Below are 27,146 nucleotides of genomic sequence, written 5' to 3' on the forward strand. Positions count from 1 at the left end.
TTCTCCCCATAAGGACTACCTTGATATCTGTCCAAAAGACCATGTTCCTAAGTTCTGCCATGTTTCCTTACAATTAAATGGTGTATAATCATCATTAAATCATTATTTCACAGTGGCTCAGTGGGTTAGGATGCTGAGCTTGTCGATCAGAAGGTCGGCAGTTTGGCGGGTTGAATCCTGAGTACCACGCAGCAGAGTGAGCGCCTGTTACTTGTCCCAGCCTCTGCCAACCTAGCAGTTCGAAAGCACGTAAAAATGCAAGTAGAAAAATAGGGACTACTGTGGTGGGAAGGTAACAGCGTTCCGTGCGCCTTTGGCGTCTAGTCATGCCGGCCACATGACCACGGAGACGTCCTCGGACAAGCGCTGGCTCTTCGGCTTTGAAACGGAGATGAGCACCGGCCTCTAGAGTCGGAAACGACTAGTATGCATGTGCAGGGGAACCTTTACCTAATACGTCTAGTGATTCTTGAAGGCAAAGTTTTGTCTGATCCTTTAATATTAAATTTGGCTGCTGTATTGGGCATCTATATTCCAATCTTTGATTGCTAATTTTATTGCACTCAGTGATTAATAGATCTACGCAGGCATCTGTCAGGGGGGTTGATAAGTACAGCAATGATTTTGGGCTATGGAAGAAGAGCTGCACTTTGTTTGGGGACTACCTTGGTATCAAAATAATTGCCACTTTTCTCAAACATGAAGTCCTGGCATTAGAAGGGATGGGGAAGAATTCCGTGTACCTGTCAAGTTGAGCAAGTCAGGAAAAAATAAAGGAATCATAATTTTATTGCACCCAACGTTCAATAGATCTACACAGGCATTTGCAACTTGTTTCCTTGTGTTTCTTCCAGAACCCTCAGGTAGCCTCTTAGTAGTTTTAGCAAAACTTTATTCAGCTTTTCAAACCAAAGGCAGTTTGCCTCCTGAAATGTCTCCGAAAGAGGCATTCCTCATAGTGGTGATTTCAGGATCTTGGCCAACTAGGCAGTAGGTCCTTATGAATGGATCTTTCTTATCTAACTTTGTATAGAGATGGAACAGAATATATGTAGCTTGAACTGTGGAGTCCTTGATGTTCTCAGAGCCTGGTTGTTTGCTTGCAGATATTTCATTTACTGTTTAGGCAGTTAATCAGTGCTAGCGAGTGTGTGGTTTATATGCAGTAAGATAAAGCTGGTGTTGAGGAAATGAACATACCATCCTCAGATAAGCAGGGATTAACACCAGGCAAACAATTGAGCAGAAAACAATAATTAAGGAACTACCAAGGAGAAAACCATACCCCCACCAACACTGGCAGTGCAAGCTACTGTATAAAGATGAAATCTCACACTCCCTAGCACTGATGTCTAGTTGGGTAATAAAACATCTGCAAGCAGCTAAGCATGCAAGCTCAGTGAGCATCAAGAACTCCATAAAATTATCCATTACACAGATGTTTTTCTCCTATAAATTGTGACAGATGTTTGTCACAGAACCTCACTGCCTTAGATCCAATTAGTGAGTTTCTGCCTAGCTTTCTGGCAAAGCCTATCCTTTTCCATAAACAGTTCCAATCCTTTCCAATATACCTTGAAAATCTTTGTCTTATCCTTTATAAGGAAAATAAGATTTCTCAGGCTGTTCTTGCCTAAATAGATTACTTGTCTAAATAGATAATAAGTGGTATTTGCTTTTCTTACATCCTGCCAGTAGAAACTGCCAAATTTTCAGGGAATATACCCGTTTCCCTGAAAATAAGATCGGGTTTTATATATATATTTTTGTGGGGGACCAAAAGACCCATTAGGGCTTATTTTCGGGGGGGATGTCTAACTTTGCAGCCGTCCACCCATTCTATCCTGTCTGGTTGCTCACAGTCATAATGGGGCAGGAGGCTGTGCTGGTGCCACAAGGTGAGGCAAGGCAGGTGGGGGGTGAAGCTGCCGCACACCCACTTACCTCAGGGCCCCTGCAGCCAGTCTACTCCCCACTCGGCGACCTTCCCCCACCCATTCAATGACCCAGCTGCTCGCCTGCCTCTTCCCTTTCACTCCCCGCCCGAGCCGGACTGCCATGCTATGGAGAATGGGTGGAGGAGGCTCAGTCACCTTACCTGGTCCCCACGTCCGCCGCTGGAGGGGCTTTCTTAGGTACCCGCCGGCCCCACCGTGCAGATCACCTACCCACCAGCAACAGGAGTCTCCTCCGCCTGCCGCTTGGGTCCTGCAGCACTGCATCACGCTGCCTGCTGCCCATTCACCACCTGACAAAACGTGATCCACGGGAGAAGGAAATGGCAACCCACTCCAGTATCTTTGCCATGAAAACCCTATGGACAGTACCAAAAGGCAAAACGATATGACGCTGGAAGATGAGCCCCTCAGGTCGGAAGGCGTCCAATATGCTACTGGGGAAGAGCAGAGGGCTAGTACTAGTAGCGCCAGAAAGAATGAAGCGACTGGGCCAAAGCCGAAAGGACGCTCAGCTGTGGATGTGTCTGGTGGTGAAAGGAAAGTCCGATGCTGTAAAGATTTTTTCTCCATAGGAACCTGGAATGTAAGATCCATGAATCAAGGAAAACTGGACGTGGTCAAACAAGAGATGACAAGACTGAACATTGACATCTTAGGTATCAGCGAACTAAAATGGACAGGAATGGGTGAATTTAATTCAGATGACCATCAGGTATACTACTGTGGGCAAGATTCCTTCAGAAGAAATGGAGTAGCCTTCATAGTCAATAAAAGAGTAGGAAAAGCAATACTGGGATACAATCCTCAAAATGACAGAATGATCTCAGTTCGAATCCAAGGAAAACCATTCAATATCACAGTAGTCCAAGTCTATGCCCCAACCACCAGTGCTGAAGAGGATGAAATTGACCAGTTCTATGAAGCACTACAGCACCTTATAGAACTAACACCAAAAAATGATGTTCTTATCATCATGGGGGATTGGAATGCTAAAGTAGGAAGCCAAAAGATAACTGGAATAACAGGCAAGTTTGGCCTTGGAGTGCAAAATGAAGCAGGGCACAGGCTGATAGAATTCTGTCAAGAGAATGCGATGGTCATAGCAAACACTCTTTTCCAACAACCCAAGAGACGGCTCTACACATGGACATCACCAGATGGTCAACACAGAAATCAGATTGACTATATGCTCTGCAGCCAAAGATGGAGAAGCTCTATACAGTCAGTAAAAACAAGACCAGGAGCTGACTGTGGCTCAGACCATGAGCTTCTCCTTGCAAAGTTTAGGCTTAAACTGAAGAAAGTAGGGAAAAGCACTAGGCCAGTCAGGTATGAATTAAATCATATCCCTGTTGAATATACAGTAGAGGTGACAAATAGATTTAAGGAATTAGATCTGATAGACAGAGTGCCTGAAGAACTATGGACAGAGGTTCGTGACATTGTACAACAGGTAGCAACCAAAACCATCCCAAAGAAAAAGAAATGCAAGAAAGCAAAATGGCTGTCTGAGGAAGCTTTGCAAATAGCTGAGGAAAGGAGGGAAGCGAAAGGCAAGGGAGAAAAAGAAAGATACACCCAATTGAATGCAGAATTCCAGAGAATAGCTAGAAGAGATAAGAATGCCTTCTTAAATGAACAGTGCAAAGAAATAGAAGAAAACAATAGAATAGGGAGGACCAGAGATCTTTTCAAGAAAATTGGAGAAATGAAGGGAACGTTTAATGCAAAAATGGGCATGATAAAGGACCAAAATGGCAGGGACCTAACAGAGGCAGAAGAGATTAAGAAGAGGTGGCAAAATTACACAGAAGAACTATACAAGAATGAGCTTAACGTCCCTGATAATCACAATGAGGTGGTCACTGACCTCGAGCCAGACATCCTAGAATGTGAAGTGAAGTGGGCCTTAGAAAAGCTGAGCAACAACAAAGCTAGTGGAGGTGACAGTATTCCAGCTGAGCTATTCAAAATCTTAAAAGACAATGCAGTAAAAGTGCTACACTCAATTTGCCAGCAAATTTGGAAAACTCAACAGTGGCCACAGGATTGGAAAAGATCAGTTTACATTCCAATTCCTAAGAAAGGCAGTGCCAAAGAATGTTCAAACTATCGCACCATTGCACTCATTTCTCATGCTAGTAAAGTCATGCTTAAAATCCTACAAGCTAGACTTCAGCAGTATGTGGATCGAGAACTACCAGAAGTGCAGGCAGGATTTCGAAGAGGCAGAGGAACTAGAGATCAAATTGCCAACATACGCTGGATCATGGAGAAAGCTAGGGAGTTCCAGAAAAACATCTACTTCTGCTTCATTGACTATGCTAAAGCCTTTGATTGTGTGGATCATAACAAACTGTGGCAAGTTCTTAAAGAGATGGGAGTACCAGACCATCTTATTGGTCTCTTGAGAAACCTATATGCGGGTCAAGAAGCAACAGTGAGAACTGGACACGGAACCACTGATTGGTTCAAAATTGGGAAAGGAGTCCGGCAAGGCTGTATACTGTCGCCCTGCCTATTTAACTTATATGCAGAGCACATCATGAGAAAGGCAGGGCTAGATGAATCAAAAGTTGGAATTAAGATTGCCGGAAGAAATATCAACAACCTAAGATACGCAGATGATACCACTCTAATGGCAGAAAGTGAAGAAGAACTAAAGAGCCTCTTGCTGCAGGTGAAGAAGGAGAGTGCAAAACTTGGGTTGAAACTTAACATTAAGAAAACCAAGATCATGGCATCTGGCCCTCTCAATTCCTGGCAAATAGATGGGGAAGAAATGGAGGTAATGACAGATTTTATTTTCCTGGGCTCCAAGATCACTGCAGATGGGGACTGTAGCCAAGAAATTAAAAGACGCTTGCTCCTGGGGAGGAAAGCCATGGCAAATCTAGACAGCACACTAAAAAGCAGAGACATCACCCTGTCAACAAAAGTGCGTATAGTCAAGGCTATGGTCTTTCCAGTTGCAATGTATGGTAGTGAAAGTTGGACCATAAGAAAGGCTGAGCGCCAAAGAATTGAGGCCTTTGAACTGTGGTGCTGGAGAAGACTCCTGCGAGTCCCTTGGACTGCAAGGCGATCAAACCGGTCAGTCCTAGAGGAGATCAATCCTGACTGCTCTTTAGAAGGCCAGATCCTGAAGCTAAAACTCAAGTACTTTGGCCACCTAATGAGAAGGAAGGACTCCCTGGAGAAGAGCCTAATGCTGGGGAAGATCGAGGGCAATAGAAGAAGGGGACGACAGAGAATGAGGTGGCTGGATGGAGTCACTGAAGCAGTAGGCGTGAGCTTAAATGGACTCCAGAAGATGGTAGAGGACAGGAAGGCCTGGAGGAATGTTGTCCATAGGGTCGCGATGGGTCGGACACGACTTCGCAGCTAACAACAACAACAACATTTTATGGTTTCAGTGGCAGCTCTGGAGGCCGGTGGTAGGCTCTGCATTGTCCCTGGGCTGGTGGTTTCGGCCACCAGCCATCTTTGTGGCTCTGCCCACCACAGCCACGGAAGAATTATATCAGAGCTAATGGCAGAGGTGCTCCGAAGATTCCAGCCACCAACTCTCCTGTGGCTGTGTGGCCAGAGCTATGAAGGGGGCCGGTGGCCGAAACCGCCAACCCAAGGACAATGCAGAGAGCCTATCACCGGCCTCCAGAGCTGCTGCCATTGAAACCATAAAATACAGGTGGCGAGTGGGCAGCAGGCAGCCCGATGTAGCGCTGCAAGACCCAGGTGGCAGGTAGAGATGGCCGCCTCAGGGCAGGTGATCTTTGGGGCGGGGACAGCGGGGATCAAATAAATCCCCTTCAGCAACGGACACTGCTGATTCGCAGCAGCGGCAGAGGCCTTTTGCCATCACTCCCACATGGCTCTGAAATGGCAGAGTGGGTCCAGGTTAGGCAACCGAGCCTCCCGCACCCATCCTCTGTACCATGGCAGTCTGGCTCAGGAGGGGAGTGAAAGGGAAGAGGCAGGTGGGCAGCCGGGTCATTGAGCAGGCAGGGGAAGATCGCCAAGCAAAGAGTGGCCCGCTACGGGGGAGCCCTGAAGTGAGCGTGTGCAGGGCAGCTCCATCCCCACACCTGCCTTGCCTCAATTTGTGGCAATGGCACTGGCATGATGTGCAGCCTCCTGCCCTGTTGCGGCAGCGAGCAACCAGACGGTGGGACAGAGTGGGCAGGCTCTTAACTAGGGCTTATTTTGGGGGTAGGGCTTATATTAGGCGCACACTAAAAATCATACTAAGGCTTATTTTCTGGGTGGGTCTTATTTTTGGGGAAACACAGTACTTCTCCGGGACATCTGCAAAATAACTCTCATCCAAGCCAAAAATAATAATTAAGCATGACTGGATAGATGTCAAGTCCAGAACAGAACTGTGGTTTCCAGAATTCTACCTGACTCATCTTTCCAGTCTACTTCAGGTAAGCTTTTTATTTGCCATCAATCTGAGACCCAAAGATCACAAATAGCTTGCCTGTAGCTAGTCATTCAAGCCATTATTCTGTTTAAGTCCCGTTATAAAAATCCTGTTTTGTGTATGTCTGAATGCTGCTGCTTTTTCCGTGAATGATAAAATGAGAACATTGGAAGAATGCTCAGCACTTTTTCCAGGCGTTTGAAATCATGTGTAAAAAAGAAAGGGACAATCCAGGTCACTGTAAAGTGCAAGTCAAGTGTTCCCAGTCAGTTCTGGTTGAGTGGTGCAGAAACCATGCTAAAAGCAGCACAATGATGGAATCCAGAAATTAGATGGGTTTGGCCTCGTTTTGCTGCTGCAAATTTTTACAATAATATTACAATAGAAATCATTTATCTTTGCGGTAGTCATCATCAACTTATCACTTACCCTTGATATTTGACTAGGTGTAGGACATTCCAATTAACATTTATACTAGCCATTTTGGAAATGTCTTTGATTCCTTTGAAAGAGCAGGTGCCTTGCAGTGAATGGCAAAAAGGCATCAGGACACGCAGCTCCTTCAATCAGCCGTCCCCTTTCCCAGAAATTCTCAGCTGCCCTCTGCAGCCGTAGCTCAATCCCATGAAAAGGCCTAGGTTGTTTAAGTGTGATTTTGAAATGCTTCAAAGGAGCTGTCTGTGACTCTTAAGTGCTGAACACCACAATATGGACCTGGCCTCTTTTGCAATTAGTTTTACACCCAATTTTTCTCCTGGACTTGAGCTGAATACCGTGTGTACCATTCTACCTCTCATGTATCCTTGACCTTCTCCTTCACTCCTTGTTTAGAAGTTTCTTCTCTTGGAATTCACATGGGCCTAGCTGTAGGAGGTTCAGCTTCGAATCTCTTAGCAGATCCCAGTCAGGCTTAAAAGTCTGCCACTTCCAATTAGCCTCATGCTTTCCCTCCAGAAAATACAGTTTCTTATGTTATTGATCAGATTCTTTTGAGATTATCTAGTCTTACTGATTTCTAGTTTCATTTTGATAACTAAGCCAGTTCTTACAATCCAGTGTATAGAGATCTCCATTGCTGCATGTGTTATCAGAGCTATTCGATCAGGAAAAAGGGTTAGCGCAACTTGAAAATCTGCATCTAACAAGAAATAAAGCAGTTCATTTATTGATCCAAATGCTATGTCTAATTTTTATTTAGACATTGTGCTCAGCTGCAAGAGCCAAGAATTTATTTGTATCATTCAATGTGAATGACAATATACATGAATCCAGTGCAGGAAGAACAGCAGTTGCTTTCTTTCTTCAGCCACAGGGTTTTAGGTTGGTGGGTTACATTTTTGGTTACACAACATTTCCTGCTGCTTGGAGACACATTGAATGAAATATTATAAAGTCCACATTATATATTTACAGACAATGGTAAATTCACAATTAAAAATGCACAACTAAGGCTCAATGCAAAAGCTTGGTTGACATCACTTTCCTCCCTGGTTCAATGAATGCACCAAGTTACAGATGTTGCCCCAAGGTGTCTCCCTGTCTTAAGTCAACAGCTGCATATTTCCAATGAGCTCAGCACTGGTTTTCTTAGGAGTTGCTCGGCCACTGTACATAAGGCATGTTTGAGAGATGGGTCAGAATCTGCTTTGTACTCAGACAGCGGTAGCAAGGCAGAAGATAAAATAGGAATAGATTCTACAAGGAAATGGAGACTTACCTGAAGCAAAATGAGAATTTTTGTACCAATTCTATTTCCTCTCAATCATAATCTCCTTGGTGTGCTCAGAAAGGAATGAAAGGAGACTACTAACAACTAAATGCAGAAGAAAAATCCATGCAGCGGGCATCAGAGGACAACTTTTCATTCCAGATGAGGTAAGTTTCTTGCAGTGGCTGAAGAGAGCACATCAGATTTCTCTCCATCTTTTACTTGTCACAAACCACTTTATGAGAATGTCTGAACCATTCTAGTGACATCACCTATTTTGTCTCCCTGACCCCTGGAGTAGAAATAATGAAATAACTAAAATGGAATTAAGAAAATGCCATTTGATGTCTGACTAAGAACTTTGGAAACACCACCCAATACGTAACAGAGTTGTCACAAACAGTAAGACATTCACTTGCTAGTTTCCTGAGCATTTTGGACATTAACAAGAAATGTCACAGTAGCCAACACACTTGCGTGTTTCTGCTCCTTTCAGCTTCCTTGCATCTGGGAATTACAGGCTACACACATTCCTATGTTAGTTACTGTAGAATTTGGGAATAATGGGCAACTATTGCACAGTATCTTATGCAATTACGGTCTGAAGGTGTTTCTCAGCTGACTCAAACCACAAATAGTTAAAGGTGCATGGTTCGCCCACAGACAGCACGCTTCCTCCTCCCTCTCAAAGTGATTCAAGGAAAGTTGGCAGTGGTGTGTGTGTGTGTTCACACATATGTGTCCTTCCCGAGGGGTCCCACTTTATGTTTGGCAGTCTTGGTTGTGGAGATCTGGGCTTCAGCTCCAGCTTGAATTCTGCAGCTCCTCCCTGAGCCACGTGGGAAGAGGCTGCCTGAGGGTGTTCAGCAACTTGGATAATTCCATGTTGTGCTCATGGTAGAAATCTGCCAGGAACATGCGGGACTGCAGGGGTCCCAAAAAGAGAGGACCTGTTAATGAACGGCCACTTGCAACTCTTTTTTTCTCTCTCAATTGTAACAGACATGCAGGAGTTCTGTGTAGCTTACCGAGGAATCCATCTCTGGATACTTTCTCCCTTTACTCTTCCCCAGGCATTTAGTCTTTCCTCCATCAAGCAGCTGGCACCAAAATCCCTTTGCGTCATCATACCTGAAAGGGGAACTTGTTTTATATAGTCCTTTTACATACCTGTGCTTTAGAGTGTTGTGAAGGTTAACTAAATAACCTTCCTAATTTTCCCTTTCTTTCAGAAATGATCTGTTTGGGCAATGATCTTGCTATCTCCCAGAAAAAAAGCCATCACCAGCTTTATATTACAGGAAGTAAAATGAAACACAATGATCTCCTACATTTCAGGCTGGCTCTGGATAATCTGTGCCCTTGCGGGTCAAGGATATGCTCTGAATCTGGTAGCAGAATCTGGTGCGGGAGTGATTCCATGGCAGAGCTGATGGGCTCTCCAAGGCAAGGCAGGGACTGAGATATCCCCTTTGGCAAGAAGCTCTGCAAGATCTAATCTGATCCCGCCTATGGAGACAGAGGGAAGAAGTCCGTCCTGGGTATCCTGTCTCTCTACAAGAATCCTCTTAGTCTCTTTGTCCTTGGTACAGTTTACTTATTGAAATTAATTTATGCATTATTCTTGTCCTATTCATGGTAACTTAAATAAAAGCAATAAAGCAAAAGCAACAATGAATGAAAGCAGCAGGAAACGCAGATGAAAGTGGTGTCGGCAACCTAGAACATAACAAAGGCAGCAATACATAAACCTCTGCATTTATGCTAGCAAGAATTTCATTGGGCTGGGTAGCTTCTATCTACAGACTCCTTTCTTGGTGCCAGCTAGCCTGTCCAACTTGTCTTTTTTCTTTCCTTGAATTAAAATAAATGGGAATGGCATGCTGCAAAATAAGGGGACAAAATAGGAGGACTCGAGTTCTAGAGGCATTCTTAAAAATAAATGTCTCTCTCTGTGTGTTTGTTAAGGATGAAACATGGGCAGCTACATGCCTCTGCATTTCAACTTGCTTTTAGAGCAAGAGGGGGAGGTGTTACTTTTGAGTGGGTTAGAAGGAGAAATGAAACTTCTACGATTCCGTTGAAGACCATGAGAGCCTGAAACCTATTCAAGGACACTATAATTGGTGTGGATTTGAAGCAGACTGTTCCCATAATAAAATGAACTTGTTTATATAGACTATGTAAGATGTTAGGGGTTTGGCTGGGAAAATTATTGTTTAAGACTTTGATTTGGAACCTTAGAGTTAGTTTTGCTTCGACATTACCATGCAGTGTATTCAACAAGCAGTAAGATTTTCGGAAACTGAATCAACCTGGAGTTTTATTTGGATTCTCGACTTGGATGTCGTGTGTGTGTGTGTGTGTGTGTGTGTGTGTGTGTATCTGGAAGATGAGTCATGGCAAATGGATTTATTTTCTTGTTGGTTTGAGACAGTTTGCTGCCCATCCAAGCAGCTTCTTCAGTCAGAACAAGCCTGCAATTTGGGGAAGAAACCATGAGGTTAGTGCAGAAATACCCACCCCTAAGAATGTTAGGAGTTGGTACATTTGAACAACTTTCTGCCTACTCAGATTCCCCTAATCAATTTGTTCAGACTGAAGAAGCTGCTCAGATGGGTAGCAGAACATCTCAGTCTCAGACCAATAAGAAAACAAGCCCAATTGCCATGACTCAACTTGCAGACAACTCTACTTGGAAGACTGAGAATCTTCATTGACATGTGTGACATGTGTGCACTTGTCTAAGAGGGGAGGAAAAGGCCAAATGGAGAAATGGGGGGATGTGCTGGTGAGCCATCAGGATTAATGCAGACCCAGCTCGCCCTCCATTCTCGGGCAAAGGCCCTTTTTATGTCTGGCTCTCTCTCCAGCCTCTGCCCATCGTTTCCAGGCAAGAACTCCAAGGCAACATTTGGGAGAAGAGAACCTCTCCATCTCACCCTTTCAAAATTCCCAGCATATCCATTGGCCTTGAGAGACTGCCCACTCTAGCTTCCGCTATGCAGACAAAAAGTGCCTTTCAAGGCTGTAATCGTAGGGATGATTATTTTTATTCTGTAAGTCCCCTTTAATTGTAAACAGAAGTCTGATTCAGAGATAAGGGATCCCTAGAAGATGGCAACAAGCTCGGATGTTGTTTGGCTGCCACTAGCACCATCCCACGCCATCGAACCTGGTTTGATGAGACTATAAAGAGGGGAGCGACTTGTCTACCCTGCCAGGCCTTCACAAACAAGTTAAGACTGACTGGGCTCCACATCCTCTGATTCTCATGATGTGGAAATGGGAAGAGTGATAAAACAAACCAGAAATTCTATGAAAGGAAGGGAAGGGGTTGCCTGACCACCTCCTCATTTAATACTTTGTTGACCTACAAGTGCTGTGTTTAAATCAGGTCACACAGGGAAATTAGCTTATAAGCAGCTGTCACACAAATGTATACATCTTTACAAAGATTTCAGGATGAAAGTGCCTTCATGCAAATGGAGAATCCTTACTTTAGTGCTTGTGTGTAGTTGAGCAGTGGTGTGATTCCCAGAAACCGTTGAATGTTGTCCATGATGGAAAAGGGGCTGTGTCGGAGCTCCTGCCCATCAACTATCAGAATCTAAATGGAAGGAGAAATGGCCAAAGTTCATGGTAAATCTAACCAACCATTGCATCAATGAAAGAAACTTTTAGTACAATTTGTAATCCTGCCAGACTGCGACCTTCAATAATCTTTACCTAAGACCTATCTGTAGATAAGGAGATTTGGATTTGACAAACAACCCCCAAGCAGGGTCCAGTGTTGTGCCTTTATTGAGCCCGTTGAGCCAACATTTGCTATGTTTATTGAAAAAGGATATGAAGACACAGGCTCAGTAAAAGTTCCTTTAACAGTAACAGTGATACCTGTTGATCAACCTTGCATGCTCGCTTGAAAGTATTTTGGCTTTTTACTGAACTGCTTCAACTACGGATATTTTTGGGCTGCCCTGCATTGGAACTGCTGCAATGATTTCACAGCCCCTCTCACTCCTTCATGAGGAGTGACATGAAGATTTTTCTGGAAGTCTGTGAAAGTCTCTTGATTGGGGCATGATTCCCTTTCACAAACCTGCATCAGGATGACAATATATAATATTTCTGCATAGGGGAAGGTCCCTCAAGTGTCTCACTGGCTGTGGTCTCATTAACTGGAAGAGCCAGCTCAATTGATCCCTTCAGGAGAACTGGATATTGTTGGCCTTCACAAACTTTTTCCAACAGAAAAAATAATTTGGCTCAATATGTTCAATAAAGACATGGCAAACTCTGGGAGTTATTTGCTTAGTAAACAACTCACTTTATGTTTTCATAGCACTTAAGTAAACCACTTACAGCACTTCAGGATTATGGATGGTTCAAAAGGGCTGACAATATTCTCTTTGCAGCATTTACACAAAATCTCACCAAAGACTTGTAGAGTATTTCTGTATGATGTACATCACTTTAGTGATATTTCCTGAACGGAGAATCAATATGATATAGCTGGACAGACATACTGTGTTTCCCCGAATGCAAGACCCAACCAAAAAATAAGCCCTAGCTTGGTTTTTTTGGAGTGGGCCTAATATAAGCCCTACTCCAAAAATAAGCCCTAGTTTTGGGGCGAGGTGCACGCCTAAAAATCAAGCTAGGGCAGGGGTATGGGGGGTAAAGCTGCCCCACGTACCCCACACCTGCCTACCTTACCGGTAGGACCGCCACAACCAGGCCTCTCACACCTGTCAACCTGCGTGGCTCATCACGCCAGTGCCGCTGCTCCCAGCAGGAGGTTTCACAGCGCTTTGGGCCGATGCTGCTGCTCATAGCAGGATGCCGCATGGTGCTTTGCGCCATTTCTGCTCCTCCCAGCAGGACGCTGCATGGCTCTTGGGGTCATTTTTGCTCACGGCAAGAAGCCGCATGGCTCTTTGAGCCATTTCTGCTGCTTGTGGCAGGATGCCGCATAGCTCTTTAGGCTGTTTCTGCTGTCAGAAAAGGCCCAAAGAGCTGTGCGACGTCCTGCCACGAGCAGCAGAAATGGCCCGAAGCGCCGTGCAGCTTCTTGCCGCAAGCAGCAGAAATGGTGCAAAGCACCATGCGGAAACAATGCAATGCACCACATGGCATCAGGCTGCAAGTGGTGGCAAGTGGCCGCATAAGACGTCAAGCAGCAACATGACAGGTGTCAGGATGTGGGAGGCCTGGCTGTGATGGTCCTAAGGTAAGACATTCTCTGAAATTAAGACCTAGTGCTTCTTTTGGAGGCAAAAAAAATATAAGACCAGGTCTAAATTTCAGGGAAACATGGTAGCAGGTAATTCCTAGTTCTATCTGGTTACCAGACAATTATACTTCCCCCCCCCTTCTTGAAGGGGATGGCTGAGAAATTTCTTTATCTCATATGTACAGTGATTCTACTGGCAAGATACAGTGTAGAATTTTCTATAACCAGGGTTTGATTTAAGGATGAAGCTCGAAAGTTCAAGAAACTGCTTCTTCAATGTTTCTTTGCACTCTGGGTCTACTCATCACTGAAACCTAGAAAGTCAGCAAGTTTTTAACAGTGTGTTATTTTAGTAGTGTTTATACTTATTCAATATCTGTTTGTTTGTGAGAGAGACCTTTTGTAAGTTGTCACATACAAAGAGATATTCAAGAAGAATCCTGGTTTGCTTGTGCAAATTAAAGTTAATACATTTGACAAAGATTGCTCAATATCAGTTTTAGAGTTCACTTAAATTGCCTGTAAACATAAGCTAGATCTTGAAAAAAAATGCTGTACCTGCCCTGTTGGAAAATACGTTAACCATCTCTCCAGATGCTTCGAATATAATCCAGGATTCAGACAGCGACTCTGTAGATTGTGCAGCTCTTGAGAGGCCTGGCGTCCAGCAGAAATGGTCTGGTAAAAGGTGTAGTTAAGTGCCACAGGGTCACTGTGAGCACGTTGGTGCTGCAAGTGTGAAAAGTGAATTAAGAGCAAAAAACTGCTTTTCCCCAATTCAAAAGGCCAACATGTGAAATTTCACCTATGCAGCCTAGCCTTTCTGAGTTACCTGATACCAAGAGTAGGCTCGGTCAGCGGGGTTGATAAGGACAGCAATGATTTTGGCCTGTGGAAGAAGAGCTGCACTTCGTTTGGGGACTACCTCGGTATCAAAGTAATTGGCACTTTTCTCAAACATGAAGTCTGTGCTGGCATTAGAAGGGATGGGGAAGAATTCCATGTACCTGTCAAATTGAAGAAATCAGGAAAAAAATATAAGGGAATAACAATGTTGGAACTGAGCAATTCCTGGTTTCTTATTATACATAAGAAGCTTGCAGGCACTGACAGACTCAGGGATGAATGGATGGAAGATTTAAAAAGCCCCTGACATAACTGATAATTCTCAAATTCAATGCACCTCCAGAGAGCAATGCTCTTGTGGGCATCTCATTCTGATATGGCACACAGTACATGCAAACATTTGCATCTTTCTGGCAGGAGTCTCTGGCCTCCCTTCTGCTGGATAGGCCATGTTCTTATTCAACCTTGAATGCAATGAAGTCTGTCTTATGGGGAACGTCAATGACACAAACACCATCTTCTCTGAAGACTGTCTTGCCCAGTGTTTCTCATCTTGGCTGGGGGATTCTAGGATTTGAAATCCACACATCTTAAAGTCATCAAGGTTGAGAAACACCGATAGGTAAAGGTTCCCCCGCACGTGCGTGCTAGTCGTTTCCGACTCTAGGGGCTGGTGCTCATCTCCGTTTTAAAGCCGAAGAGCCAGCGCTTGTCTGAGGACGTCTCCATGGTCATGTGGCCGGCATGACTAGACGCCAAAGGCGCATGGAACGCTGTTACCTTCCCACCGGAGTGGTCCCTATTTTTCTACTTGCATTTTTCCGTGTTTTCGAACTGCTAGGTTGGCAGAAGCTGGGACGAGTAACAGGCGCTCACTCTGTTACGCGGCACTCGGGATTTGACCCGTCAAACTGCCGACCTTTTGATCGACAAGCTCAGCGTCCTAACCCACTGAGCCACCGCATCATTGCTTTACGACATGATAAACGCAGCTGGCTGAATTAACTGCTCTAATCGAAGAAAAGAATACATCCAACTTTGCTTCTATTTGGAAGCCGCTTCTGAATTTTTGTGCTTGAGATGGAAAAAAATGAAACTTTGCTGACTAGATAAATTTGTCATTATAGAAATGGCTAGTACATATGAAATATGTTACAGTAAAAAGCTGGGGATTTAACATTATTATTTTATTCTATTGCACTAAAAAGAATCAGAAATCAAGGCTTTCTTCCCCCCCCCTTTCCCCTACACTTTTTTTCTGTTCTCTTTTCCTTTCACCATTTCCCCACTATTTTCATTTTTATTTTAGTTTAATAAAAGTTTAATATTTTTTTTAAAAAAAGAAATGAATGCAAATCAGTGACCAACACAAGCAGGTCTCGGACTAATTAAAAGTTAGTAGTGTTATATTACACTTGAAGTTAACATTCTTTTATACAACTGGCTAAATGCTGGAACAAGAATAATAATAAGCTGCTAGTGCGAGGGAGAAGCATGGCAACGCAACAGGGTGCAGAGAATCTTGGCCTAGCTTTTTGACCAGGGTTAGAAAGTCCAAGCTAGGCAGAATCCAAAGGTGCTCAGAGGCAGTTCAATAGTAATCCAAGAACATACCAATCAATTCCTTTGTGATAATTGGGTCCATTAAAGAACTGGATCTCTTCAAAGGTGGATGGGCTTGGGAAATTGCTAGTCACAGCTGGGTGCATGGAGAGAAAGAAATGCACAGCGGTTGTGCCTGCAACAGAGAAATAAGAGGAAAACAAAACCTTCATCAAGGTTATGTTGGGTTTACTTCAGCTACAAATACAGACCTTGACTTACGGTAACAACTGAACCCAAAATTTGCAATCCTAAGCAAGCAGTTGTTAAATGAGTTACACCCCATTTTATGATCTTTTTTGCCATAGTTGTGAATTACTGCAGTTGTTAAGTGAATCCTGTAGTCATTATGCAAATCTGGCTTCCCCCATTGATTTTGCTTATTGGAAGCCAGCTGAGAAGAATGCAAATGATGATCACATAGCCTCAGGACAGTACAACTGTCATAAATATATGCCAGATGCCATGTGCCCAAATTTTGATCACATGACCATGGGGATGCTGCAACAGTTGTGAGAAGTGATCATAAGTCATTTTTTTCAGTGCTATTGTAACTTCAAACAGTCACTAAATAAATGATTGTAAGCCAAGGACAACTTGTATTTCTTCTCACTTATCCAATATATTGGAGTGGTGAAGAATACTGGTTTACAGTTTAAACCTCCCTACAACATCTCTCTGGCAATTCTTATCAAGAAATTGGGTCTATGGATATCCCCACTAATTTCTTAGTTTGTTGCTGAAAATTGATGGGAAATTTCACGATTATTATTCTATATATTTTGTGGCCAAAGTTCAGTATGGTAATCTTAAGGCCAGGATCTCTAAGGGTTCTAGAAAATAATTCATTTTGGCAAGGAGTACAGGGATTTCTACCTATTTTTTAAATTATTTGTTAGGTATTTCCACAGAATGCTATTACCACAATAACGAATGTCAAATTGTTAAGATGAAAAATGCCATTGGGGATAAATGTTACCAGTTTTTTGAGGACCAATAATAAGGAACTTGGGAAGTCGGTCACATGTCTTCTCTTTTGACCAGATATCCTTATGTCGCTTGTCATCACAAGGGTTCTATGTCAAGAAAGACATCAAATGTGAGATCATGTAGGAAATACAAGACTTCATGTGCATTAGGTAAATAAACTGTATAAGAAGGTCCCCATCTAAGATGCCTTCTACCATTCGGAATGTACTACTATGATACCAGATGACTGGTCTTAGAAGAATAAGGTAAAGGTAAAGGTTCCCCCGCACATGCGTGCTAGTCGTTTCCAACTCTAGGGGCTGGTGCTCATCTCTGTTTCAAAGCCGAAGAGCCAGCGTTTGTCCGAGGACGTCTTCCGTGGTCATGTGGCCAGCATGACTAGACGCCAAAGGCGCACGGAACGCTGTTACCTTGCCACCGTAGTGGTCCCTATTTTTCTACTTGTATTTTTACGTGCTTTCGAACTTCTAGGTTGGTAGAAGCTGGGACGAGTAATAGGCGCTCACTCTGTTACACAGCACTCGGGATTCGACCCGCCAAACTGTCGATCTTGTGATCGACAAGCTCAGCGTCCTAAGCCACTGAGCCACTGCGTCCCTTCTTAGAAGAATACTGAGTCTTTAATCACACTACATTTTTTTAATCACACGTTTTTTCATAATGTTATGAAAACATTTAATATATCAAAACGACAAAGAATTTTTGAAAAGTTTATTTTTTGAAATCGGCACTTATTTTGAAATCTTGTTTGTTTGATTTTGGTCTTTTCCTAATAGGAAATTCAAGAGAAGTTATTTTTTCTAATCTTTTTTGCATCGGTCACATTATTCCAGCATGTTCTTGGGTTTTGAGCGGCACATTATAGGAAGTGCACTGATATTGGAGCATGTTCAGATGAGAGCCACCAAGATGACTAAGGGCTTGCAAAGAAAAAAGATTACGAGGAACAGTGAGTGCTATGGGTATCTTTACTTTGGAAAACACCTAATAGCTGTCTTCAACCCTGAAGATCATTCAAAGTTGTTCCAAAAGATAGAATCAGAAATTGTGGGTTCAAATTCTGGATATTTTTGGGGGGCGGGGGGGGGCTGGTTGAGCAGCAGAAAATTTAAAGTGTTAGCATTCAACAATAGACCATTTGTTCATCCTGCTGTATACTCTCTCTTATATTCTGTGATTTGGAGGAGATGGGGTAATAATCTGGTAGTATTGCAAGAATTTGAAATAGCTCAGGCAGGTGAAATTATCTTCATTCAAGGTTGGTCTAGCTGGATTCTTAGCATAGCATAACTTTTATAGCCAGTTGATGGGAGCAACTGATATTCAAACACTCCGGTTCCTTTATTATCTATTCTACCGAAGGACTGCTTAATTGCATATTATCAGAGGGAGTTTCCAGGAATAAAAGAAAACTGGACTTCTCTGAAATACTGCCCACCCAGGGGAACTCTCCAGCTGAATTTTTTAAGATAGTTAAATAGGGATGCTAATAATCATCTCCTCATTCCTCTTTCAAAGACTGATGGATACAGATGCCATGATGTATTTACAGGTTAATGTATAATCTGGACTGGTACATGAAGAAAAACAAAAACTGGTTTTAAGGTTATCTTTCTGGCTAAGAGGAAGGTCAAATATGTGGTGTTTGTTGACTTTGTTTTGATTGGTCACTAAAACTTGCTTGTCAAAGGAGAGCTGTCCCCGATGTGTCACAGCAGTTTCCAACTGTACAGTACTTATGAATATCGTTTTATTTTCAAAATGACAGCCTCAGTTGGGGGTCCGAACCTAGATTGTTGTTAGCTGCGAAGTCGTGTCTGACTCATCACGACCCCATGGACAACGTTCCTCCAGGCCTTCCTGTCCTCTACCATCTTCTGGAGTCCATTTAAGCTCACGCCTACTGCTTCAGTGACTCCATCCAGCCACCTCATTCTCTGTCGTCCCCTTCTTCTCTTGACCTCAACCTTTCCCAGCATGAGGCTCTTCTCCGGTGAGTCCTTCCTTCTCATTAGGTGACCAAAGTATCTGAGTTTTAGCTTCAGGATCTGGCCTTCTAAAGAGCAGTCAGGGTTGATCTCCTCTAGGACTGACCGGTTTGATCGCCTTGCAGTCCAAGGGACTCGCAGGAGTCTTCTCCAGCACCATAGTTCAAAGGCCTCAATTCTTTGGCCCTCAGCCTTTTTTATGGTCCAACTTTCACTGCCATACATTGCAACTGGGAAGAACCTAGATTACCCAACAATGAAAACAGTGCTAAAGGGCCGGCCATTAAGAAATTTGTTGGATTCACCAATGACCCACCTTGCCTGTACAGTGAAAGTACAAGCTGAAAATGGATTCAGAGTCAATTCAAAAAGGCCAAACATCTCTCAAAAATAAAGTTTCCTATGTTCAGAAGCAGCCATAACTTTCCATATTCCCAGTTAATTCCAAAAGAATAAAAAAGAAAATCAAATGTAGGAACTTCTCTCCTGCAGCAAATAATTAAGATTCATTTAACTCTGAACTTTCTACTTTTGTATTAAGGTCAAATCAAGCTCTTCAGCTGAACTGAATCAATGGGAAGCTATCTTAGACATTGTTGGAAAATGCCCCACCCCTCTCCAAATGCTTCCTCACCTGCCACAGAGGGTTCTTTTCCTCTGAAAATATTTCAAAATACTTTTTGGCCAACTGGATGGGAGGCAAAGTCTGGAGACGAAGATTGGTCCAGCATTGCACAAATTTGACAAGACTTTCAAAAGTGTAGAGCCCAAGCCGGTCATTGCCATAATTGGACAAGTGAGTCATGAAGATGCTGATCTACAAAGAAAGAAGGAAATGGAAGCTTTCATTAGTATCAACAAAACAAATGCACTTGGGTCCTACTGCTTGCTTTTTGCAGTAGCAAAGTATACAATGTCCAAGATCCTATAGTTTTTGATCTTTCATTGGTTTAAATTTGACATTTACAGTCATCCTTCACACAGAGGAAGATATTCATATAAATAATTCCTGTGTCCCAGAACTTCTTGAGAGGATTTTAATTAATTCATCAGTTCAACTTAGTTCTTTCTTTCTGAAAGGAATGCAGAGCTATTTATTTATATTGTCCTTTTTATTTGTATATTGCATTTCAAGTGCAAGGAACTGCTTCTATTGTCATGTTGTCATGCTTACTGAAAATCTAGTCTCCATCGGTGGGTGGAGGTCATAATTTAATTTAATAATAATTTAATTTAATAATTTTATTTATATACCGCCCTTCTCCCGAAGGACTCAGGGTGGTGATATATATATATCAGATATATAAAAAATACAAAAATACAAAAGTTAAAAGAAAATTAAACATATGCCTAGCTAAAAACAATAAATACAGATATTAAAATGACATAAAAACCCAACCCATCCCCCTTCAGGCCAGGCCGGCTTGTTCAAATAAGAATGTCTTCAGATCGCGACGGAAGGAGCGAAGATCGGGCGCCATCCGGAGCTCAACCGGCAACCGATTCCATAGCTCCGGGGCGCCCACAGAGAAGGACCTCCCCCTGGGGGCCACCAATCGACATTCTCTGATCGGTGGCACCCTGAGGAGGCCCTCTCTGTGGGAGCGCACAGGGCGGAGGGAAGTTGATGCCGACAGCAAGTGCTCCCTAAAGTACTCCGGACCCATGCCATGTAGGGCCTTAAACACCATTACCAGTACCTTGAATCTCACCTGGAAGACAACTGGTAACCAATGCAACATGGGAGTATCGGGAGACTCCCAACACAACTCTCGCGGCTGCATTCTGTACCAGCTGGAGCCTCCGAGTGGTCCTCAAGGGCAGCCAACAAAATACTTTTAGTGTTCTAGAAATATGACCCCTGCACTTCTTTGCCCCCCACCAAGAATCTCATGGAAAGACCTACCCAAGGATTTATTTGATCTGTCTAAACAAATATAACTGGAATGTCCTTTTAAGAATCCAATTACAGTATTAAGACCTGTGTGTTCCATCTTTTTTATAGTCTGGGAGGTGTGACAGGGAAGGGAACTGTCATATCTATGTATATCACATAATTAATTTTGATCCTGTTGTTTTTTTAGTCCCAGACCAATAAAACACAAATACAATATTTCAAAGTATGAGGAAATCAAATCTAGAACAATTAATACTGGAGGTACCAACGGATGTCTGCATACCATAATTACAGTTAAGAACTTGGCAAAAAAGTTTACTAATTGCCCATGTTTAATCTTGCAGTAAGAACTCTATAAATCTCTTGGTTAGTTTGACAATTCAGACAATTGTGGTTATGAGTGCCAGATACTATGAGCAATACAACAGGCAATTTAACAATGAATGGTATCTTAACATCTGAACACTCAAGTGCAGTTATCATATTTAAGAGAAGTATTTCTATCCATTGTGACCATAATGGGTGATGCCAATTTGAGACAAAGTAAAGAAGTTCCTAGGAAAGAAGATATTATGAAAAGTTCTAGGGACCATCCATGAGGGGAGCCTGCAATTGCATCCTAATGAAACTTCATTCACCACCCCAAGTTCAGTCAAGACCTTATTAGGAAGTGGACTTCCGGTGGCGACGCGACGTCGAAAGACAGCCGTTTTCGGGCTGCCCGCTCCGCAGCTGTGTTTTTCCATCGTAAACAGCGTCTATCAGCTGTTTAGATGGATTTGAAGCCCCCTCCTCGGGAGAAGAGGAGGGGGTGAGGCCCCAGGTAGGAGTTGAGCTCTCTGGGGCTGCCTGAGCTGAGAGCTTGGGCGGCTGAAGGATGAGCCCCCCCGAAGCCTGGGTTGCTCCGAGCTGCGCAGCGCCTCTGCTCTGGGATTCTTGGAGCAGAGCCAGGCGTTAGCAACCACCCCTGCCAAAAGGAAATACTTTTGATTATCAAGATGCAGGCAGAGCGGTACAGGAGGTCAAGGTGAAGTGGACTCTTTATTTTTACTCCCTAGCTCAATGGATTTTATAGCTTTAAAGTGAAAGTGCGTAATAAGTGAAAGTGGGGGAAGATGGCGGCTAAAACTTCTAAAGCTCTTCGGAATGCGGGGGTCTTCCCTGGTGCAAGAGACCTCACTGCAAGCTTTGCTTCCTCCTGCATCTCCTCCGGTATTGACGCTTAAGGATTTACAAGACGCTCTTGGAAAGCACGCACAACTGATGTCTGATATGATGGATGAAAAGTTGAAAAAGCTGGAGGAGAAATTGGAGGAGAAAATGGAGGAGAAAATGGAGAAATTGGAGAAGAAGATGGAAGAGAAGCTGAGAGCAATGAGGGTGGACATCTTGTCTAAGGTTGTATCCGTAGCTGAATGTGTGCAACAGCTGGATATAAAAGTGGAGGACCTCAGTCAAAAGAACTCTATATTAGAAGCAAAGGTATTAGAAAATGAAAATATAAGGGATAAAATGGATGAAGAATTGAGCCTTGTTCAGTATAATCAGATGCAGAATGCTATTAGAATTAGGGGTTTAAAGGAGAATGGTAAAGAAGATTTAAAGCAGCTGATTTCTGAGGCTCTGGAAGGGGTACTGGGCCAGTCACCATCTGAAATTGAGGGAAATATGGACAAAGTTTTTCGTGTAAATTCATGGATTGCAAGACAGAGGAAGTTACCCAGAGATGTGGTGGTCTATTTTACAAAGAGAGTAATTAGAGATGAAGTCATTCAAGCTGCTTATGATACTACTTTGGTAGTGGCTGAGCAAGAAGTTTTGGTTTTAAAAGAGATTCCTCCGAAGATCCTAAGGAGAAGGAAAGATTTCGCATTTCTAGTACAGGAACTTAAGAAACGTGATATTAAGTTCAGATGGGAGATTCCAGTTGGGTTGGTGACAACGCACGAAGGTAAAAGACATCGTTTGGTTACTGTGGCTCAGGCACGTGATTTTTATAGTAATGTGTTAAAAGCAACCCCCCTATTATTTTTGGAAGTTGCAAAAGGACACGGTGTGGGAAAGTTTCAAGATGTTGCAGACAGACAGACAGAGGACAATGGTGGTGGAGGGGATCAAGCTACAGTCTCATCGGTTGCTGCAGGAGGCCAGAAGATGACGCGTGCCGCCCTAAGAAGAGTGAGACAAGAGCAAGAGCAAGACCAGCGGAAAGTTATGGAATCTTCAAAGTGTGCTTACAATGAAGATGTAGGAGGAGAGCGGTCTAAAGAAGTTTTGGGGGTCATGACAGAGGTGCTCCAAAAGTTTTGGGGCGTTAAGATTGCTGATTAAATTTTTAGATTAGAATGTTAATGGAGTAAAATTATTATAGAGGAGGAAGAAAGTTTTTTTTTTCTCTTTTTTTTAAATATTTTATACAATTTAAGATTGATGTTATTTGCTTGCTAGAAAAGTATATTAGGGTTACGGACTTAAAGTATGTGTTGAAAGAGTGGGTATGTAAGCTCCTAATTAATAACAAGTTGTCTTAGAGATTGCTTAAAAAATTTTTTTTTATATATACCGGTACTCTTTTTATTTGAACTTTTATTTGAACTTAAGGATGATTTGGAACTGTGAGACATTTGGCGTGATACACGCAGGAACTATTTTAGATTATAGTTTAGTTTGGTTGGAGATTATTAAGATTAACAAAGATAAGCGCTTTTGGTGCGTAATTGAGAATTTGTTTGGAAATTAGAGAAAGGTGGGAGAATGCAAATAGCAGGTGAAAGTTTTTTTTTTCTTTTCCCTGTTTTTTTTTTGAAATTAATATGAATAAGGACTGGGATTAAGAAAATTTATTTTGAGTAAAGATCTTTTTTTTGTTTTCCTCTTTTTCTTCTCTACTTTATTTGTAATATTAATATTGTTTGTATTCATTTTATATGAGCTAGAGAGAGATAGAATTTATATTGTTGATAATATAGGGTTGTTTATATTTGTTTTTTGATTTTATGCCCTGTATTTAGCTCTGGGAAGTCGGGGGGGGAGGAGGGAGTGGGGGAGAGGGATAGGGGTGGGGGAGGGGGGGATTAAAGTCAAAATGTATTGTAAAACTTTTTAAATAAATAAAAAAAAATGTTGCCTACATTTGTTCAACTAAACCAGGGGTCCCAAACCCCAGGCTGCAGCCCACTACTGGGCCATGAGCTGTTTATAACTGGGTCGCCCAAAGTGGTGGGTGAGTGTGCGCTCCATTTGTGTGAGATCCATTCACCTTTAGTATGCTACGTATTTTAGATTATGAATCTTGGTCAAATTAAGAACCGATGATGAGTAAGTTAAAATCATTCAAGAGATAAATAAGTACTTAATTTTAGATTTAAAAATGCGGTACAAACCTTTACAAGCAACTACATACACTCATGTACCATTATCTTATTTGCTAAAAACTGAACTTCCATGCTTTTAAAGTCCAAAAATGCAAGGAAGAGCTATTTAAGTTAATAGTCCCTACATCAATTAATATTTATTTAGTGGTCTACAAATGCAGAAAAGAAAAAAAAGAGAAGGTCCATGATTTGAATGAAGACTTCTGTATTCTTAATACTTACTGGATTCAGGAGCACTGTTAGGAAAAGTTCACCACCACGAATGCTCTTGTCTAATTCCTTGGAGCCACCAGGATATTCATTATAGAATATAGTGTGAGTAAAAAGACCACAAGTCTGGCGAGGCAACACCTGAAGAAGCCAGAGAGGAAGAGAAGAAAAATTAAACAGGGTGCTGGTTCTGGCTGTGAAAGGCTGAGGGAAAGGCCGAGACCAACCGATGGCCAGAATCCATTTCCTCCACATCAAATGCTCTGGCCTTCAGCTGAGATTCCCAACGTCCCATGAAACCTTCTACAGAGGTAGAGTGGAGACTGACTGTGATATTGCCAAGAACTGCCTTTCTATTTTCACATTCTTCAAAGGGCTAGAGCTGAAATAGCTCTTTCTCAAAATAATTTTTATTCATTGTATAGAATTATGATCACACGATGAGTTGGACCTGAAACAAGATGTATTTATGTGGGTGTCCTATCCTGCTGTATTTTCTGTGGCCACTGATTATGTTCAGTTCTCCCTGTCTCCTGTAGTACCAACCCTTTTAAAAATCTTGTGGTTCTCCAAAGCCTGTTAATTAACTGTCCAACTTTGTATGGATGATTCTTAAAATTTAAGCCTAGAGATGTTTTAAATCAAAGAGAACTTCTTCCCTGCTTCAACATAAAATAATTGGAGTTATGATTTTATTGGTCAAGAGACTGTTACAGAGAACAAGATGGTTCATTTGAGCACTTCCCCTTTTTTCAGTTTTGAGAACTTGAGGAAAGTTGATTTCCCAACAATGAGAAGAGCACTCCAGAATTGGTGGTCTATTCTCCTCTAGATAGTTAACAGGGTTCAGCATCTTACCATGATTCCGTTATGGATGAACCCTCGTCGATATCGGGCAGGTCGAAGATGAGGATATTCCTCTGTGCTGGTCACCTGAATGTCCCAAACAGTTTTCCATGCTTCATAGAGTTGGGCATGGACCGGATAAACTCCTGAGTGGTGGGGGGCTACTGCATAGCCCATATCTGTGGGAATCCCATGTTCCTGGGGTCAAAACAAATTTTAAGAGTTCTACACTTCATTGTTAGCAATTTAACAAGACGGAAGAGAAGGGCCACTAGCTATGGGGCAAGACAAGGAATATATGTTTGCTTGCCATAAAGTTATTAAGTAGGATGGACAGATCAGTACAAATCAGTTCCATTTTTCATTGGCAAATTTTCCTAACATACAGAAGATATGAGAGAGGGTGCAACTTCCAGGCCAGATGTGAAATATTAATGGAACTGGAAAGCATGCAGCAGGATCTAGGAAGAGCACAACACTTAGGAATTGGAAGAAATTTCATATTTTTTTTGACAGAGTTCTGTTGTTCTGTGTCTCAGATGGCACCTGTTTTTTAAACACTTTCTACAAACTCTCTCTTACCGCAAACTGTACTATTATCTTTACATCCTTATCTTAGAACTCAGCAGTGGTCATGTACAAACCATGTAGCAGATTGAAACATTCCAGAAAGTTGTCCCTTACCAAAGCAAACTGCTTGTTGAGTTTCATTTGCTCTGCCAACACAGTAACATTGTGAAAGAGATGTGGCTGCATGTGACTCCACATATGAGGAAACCACCAGAATTCCTTCCTGTTCTTTAAGAGCATGTCATCGCCTTCATCTTCCTCATCTGTACCTGGAGGCCCATGGAAAAAGGACTAAGCAAGGGTTGCTGGGTCATTATTGAACAAAGATACTAAAGACCAACAAAACTACTGCACAATAGATCTGAAGCTATTTGCTTTGTCTCCCAATGAGGTCTTTGCTGAGACTAGAAGCTTCTTTGCCAGTTATTTTCAAAGAGAGAAAACCTTCCGCTGGTGTTACAGCAGATTAAGCATCTGACTATTTGTCCAAAACAGGGGTCTTCAAACTTGGCCCTTTTATGACTTGTGGACTTTAAATCCCAGAATTTCTCAGGCAAGCTAAGTGATTACAAGAAATCTTGGCTAAATATTCTAACCATACCAGTTATTTCTTTGTTTGTTGGGTCTTCAAAAGACCACTCTCATTTTTCACTATGCAGTAATATGGCTTTCTTTTGAATCAGCAGGCTTATTTATTAAAACATTAATATAGCTACCCGTCTTATACCAAACTCTGGGCAGCTCTGTCAAGGTTGCCTGAATCTAGCCAATTTAGGAGTGTATGATTAAGCAAACTATGATTAAACAGATATGTGAATCCAACCTTAGTTTGCTCCTAAGAAATTGGTCAGCTTCACAAAGAACAAAAAAGCTTACCAGTGTGGTAGAATTTCCCAGAGAATCCCAGATTGAAAGTGAAATTGGGGACCAGAGCCCTCAACTTGTTCTGAGTGTTTAAAAGAGCCTGCAAGAAAAGAACAGGCTGAGAGAAACCATTCAAACCAGTTTCTTAACCAACTCACACGATGATAGCAATTCATACCCTTCTCAACTACTTCCTCTTTTATTTCTTTTATCAACTGCATAAACTGGAAGTCCAAAAGACACAGCCCCACATCAACACCCCTCTCTCACTTTCAGGCTTCCCACACCCAAAGTTTCCACATTGAAATATACCAGGGTCAGTATTCCAGGCTAGCTGAATCTGTCTTCTTCTGGGTCTGTGTTTTGATATTTCTTTGATCTTTAACTGCTGTGGCATTTACTGGACTTGTGGCATCTTTTTCTGGTCTACACATCCCGAGCATTTTATGACTCCAGTTACTGCACTCTAAATTGTCTCCGCAATAATTCTGGATACTTTTTCTTATTAATTCCCTCTTTTTTAGAGGTTTCCTATTTTGAAATCAAACCTGGCTGTTTTGAACTTTTTCAATAACCAGCATGTTAAAAGTACACTGACTGTAAATATCTTGTACAGTTTCCAAAAAATACA

At 42.4% G+C, this 27,146-nt stretch overlaps 1 protein-coding gene across 1 annotated transcript in view; it reads right to left on the reverse strand.

The window, feature by feature from the left end:
• Positions 1-8,257: 8,257 nt before the first annotated feature.
• NDST2 (N-deacetylase and N-sulfotransferase 2) overlaps positions 8,258-27,146 on the reverse strand; it is a 77,687-nt gene continuing 58,798 nt past the window's right edge. The window contains exons 3-14 of the mRNA XM_083364194.1: positions 26,528-26,615; positions 25,766-25,920; positions 25,094-25,279; positions 24,248-24,376; positions 19,389-19,571; positions 16,756-16,852; positions 15,789-15,912; positions 14,161-14,335; positions 13,887-14,057; positions 11,593-11,702; positions 9,121-9,223; positions 8,258-9,016 (exon numbers count right to left, since the gene is read on the reverse strand). Of these exons, the coding sequence (XP_083220320.1) occupies positions 8,891-9,016; positions 9,121-9,223; positions 11,593-11,702; positions 13,887-14,057; positions 14,161-14,335; positions 15,789-15,912; positions 16,756-16,852; positions 19,389-19,571; positions 24,248-24,376; positions 25,094-25,279; positions 25,766-25,920; positions 26,528-26,615 (1,647 nt within the window). The 3' untranslated portion in view covers positions 8,258-8,890. The remainder of the gene's footprint in view (positions 9,017-9,120; positions 9,224-11,592; positions 11,703-13,886; positions 14,058-14,160; positions 14,336-15,788; positions 15,913-16,755; positions 16,853-19,388; positions 19,572-24,247; positions 24,377-25,093; positions 25,280-25,765; positions 25,921-26,527; positions 26,616-27,146) is intronic.

Source organism: Vipera ursinii (assembly GCF_947247035.1).
Source record: "Vipera ursinii genome assembly, chromosome: 5".
Taxonomy (NCBI): Eukaryota; Metazoa; Chordata; class Lepidosauria; order Squamata; family Viperidae; genus Vipera; species Vipera ursinii.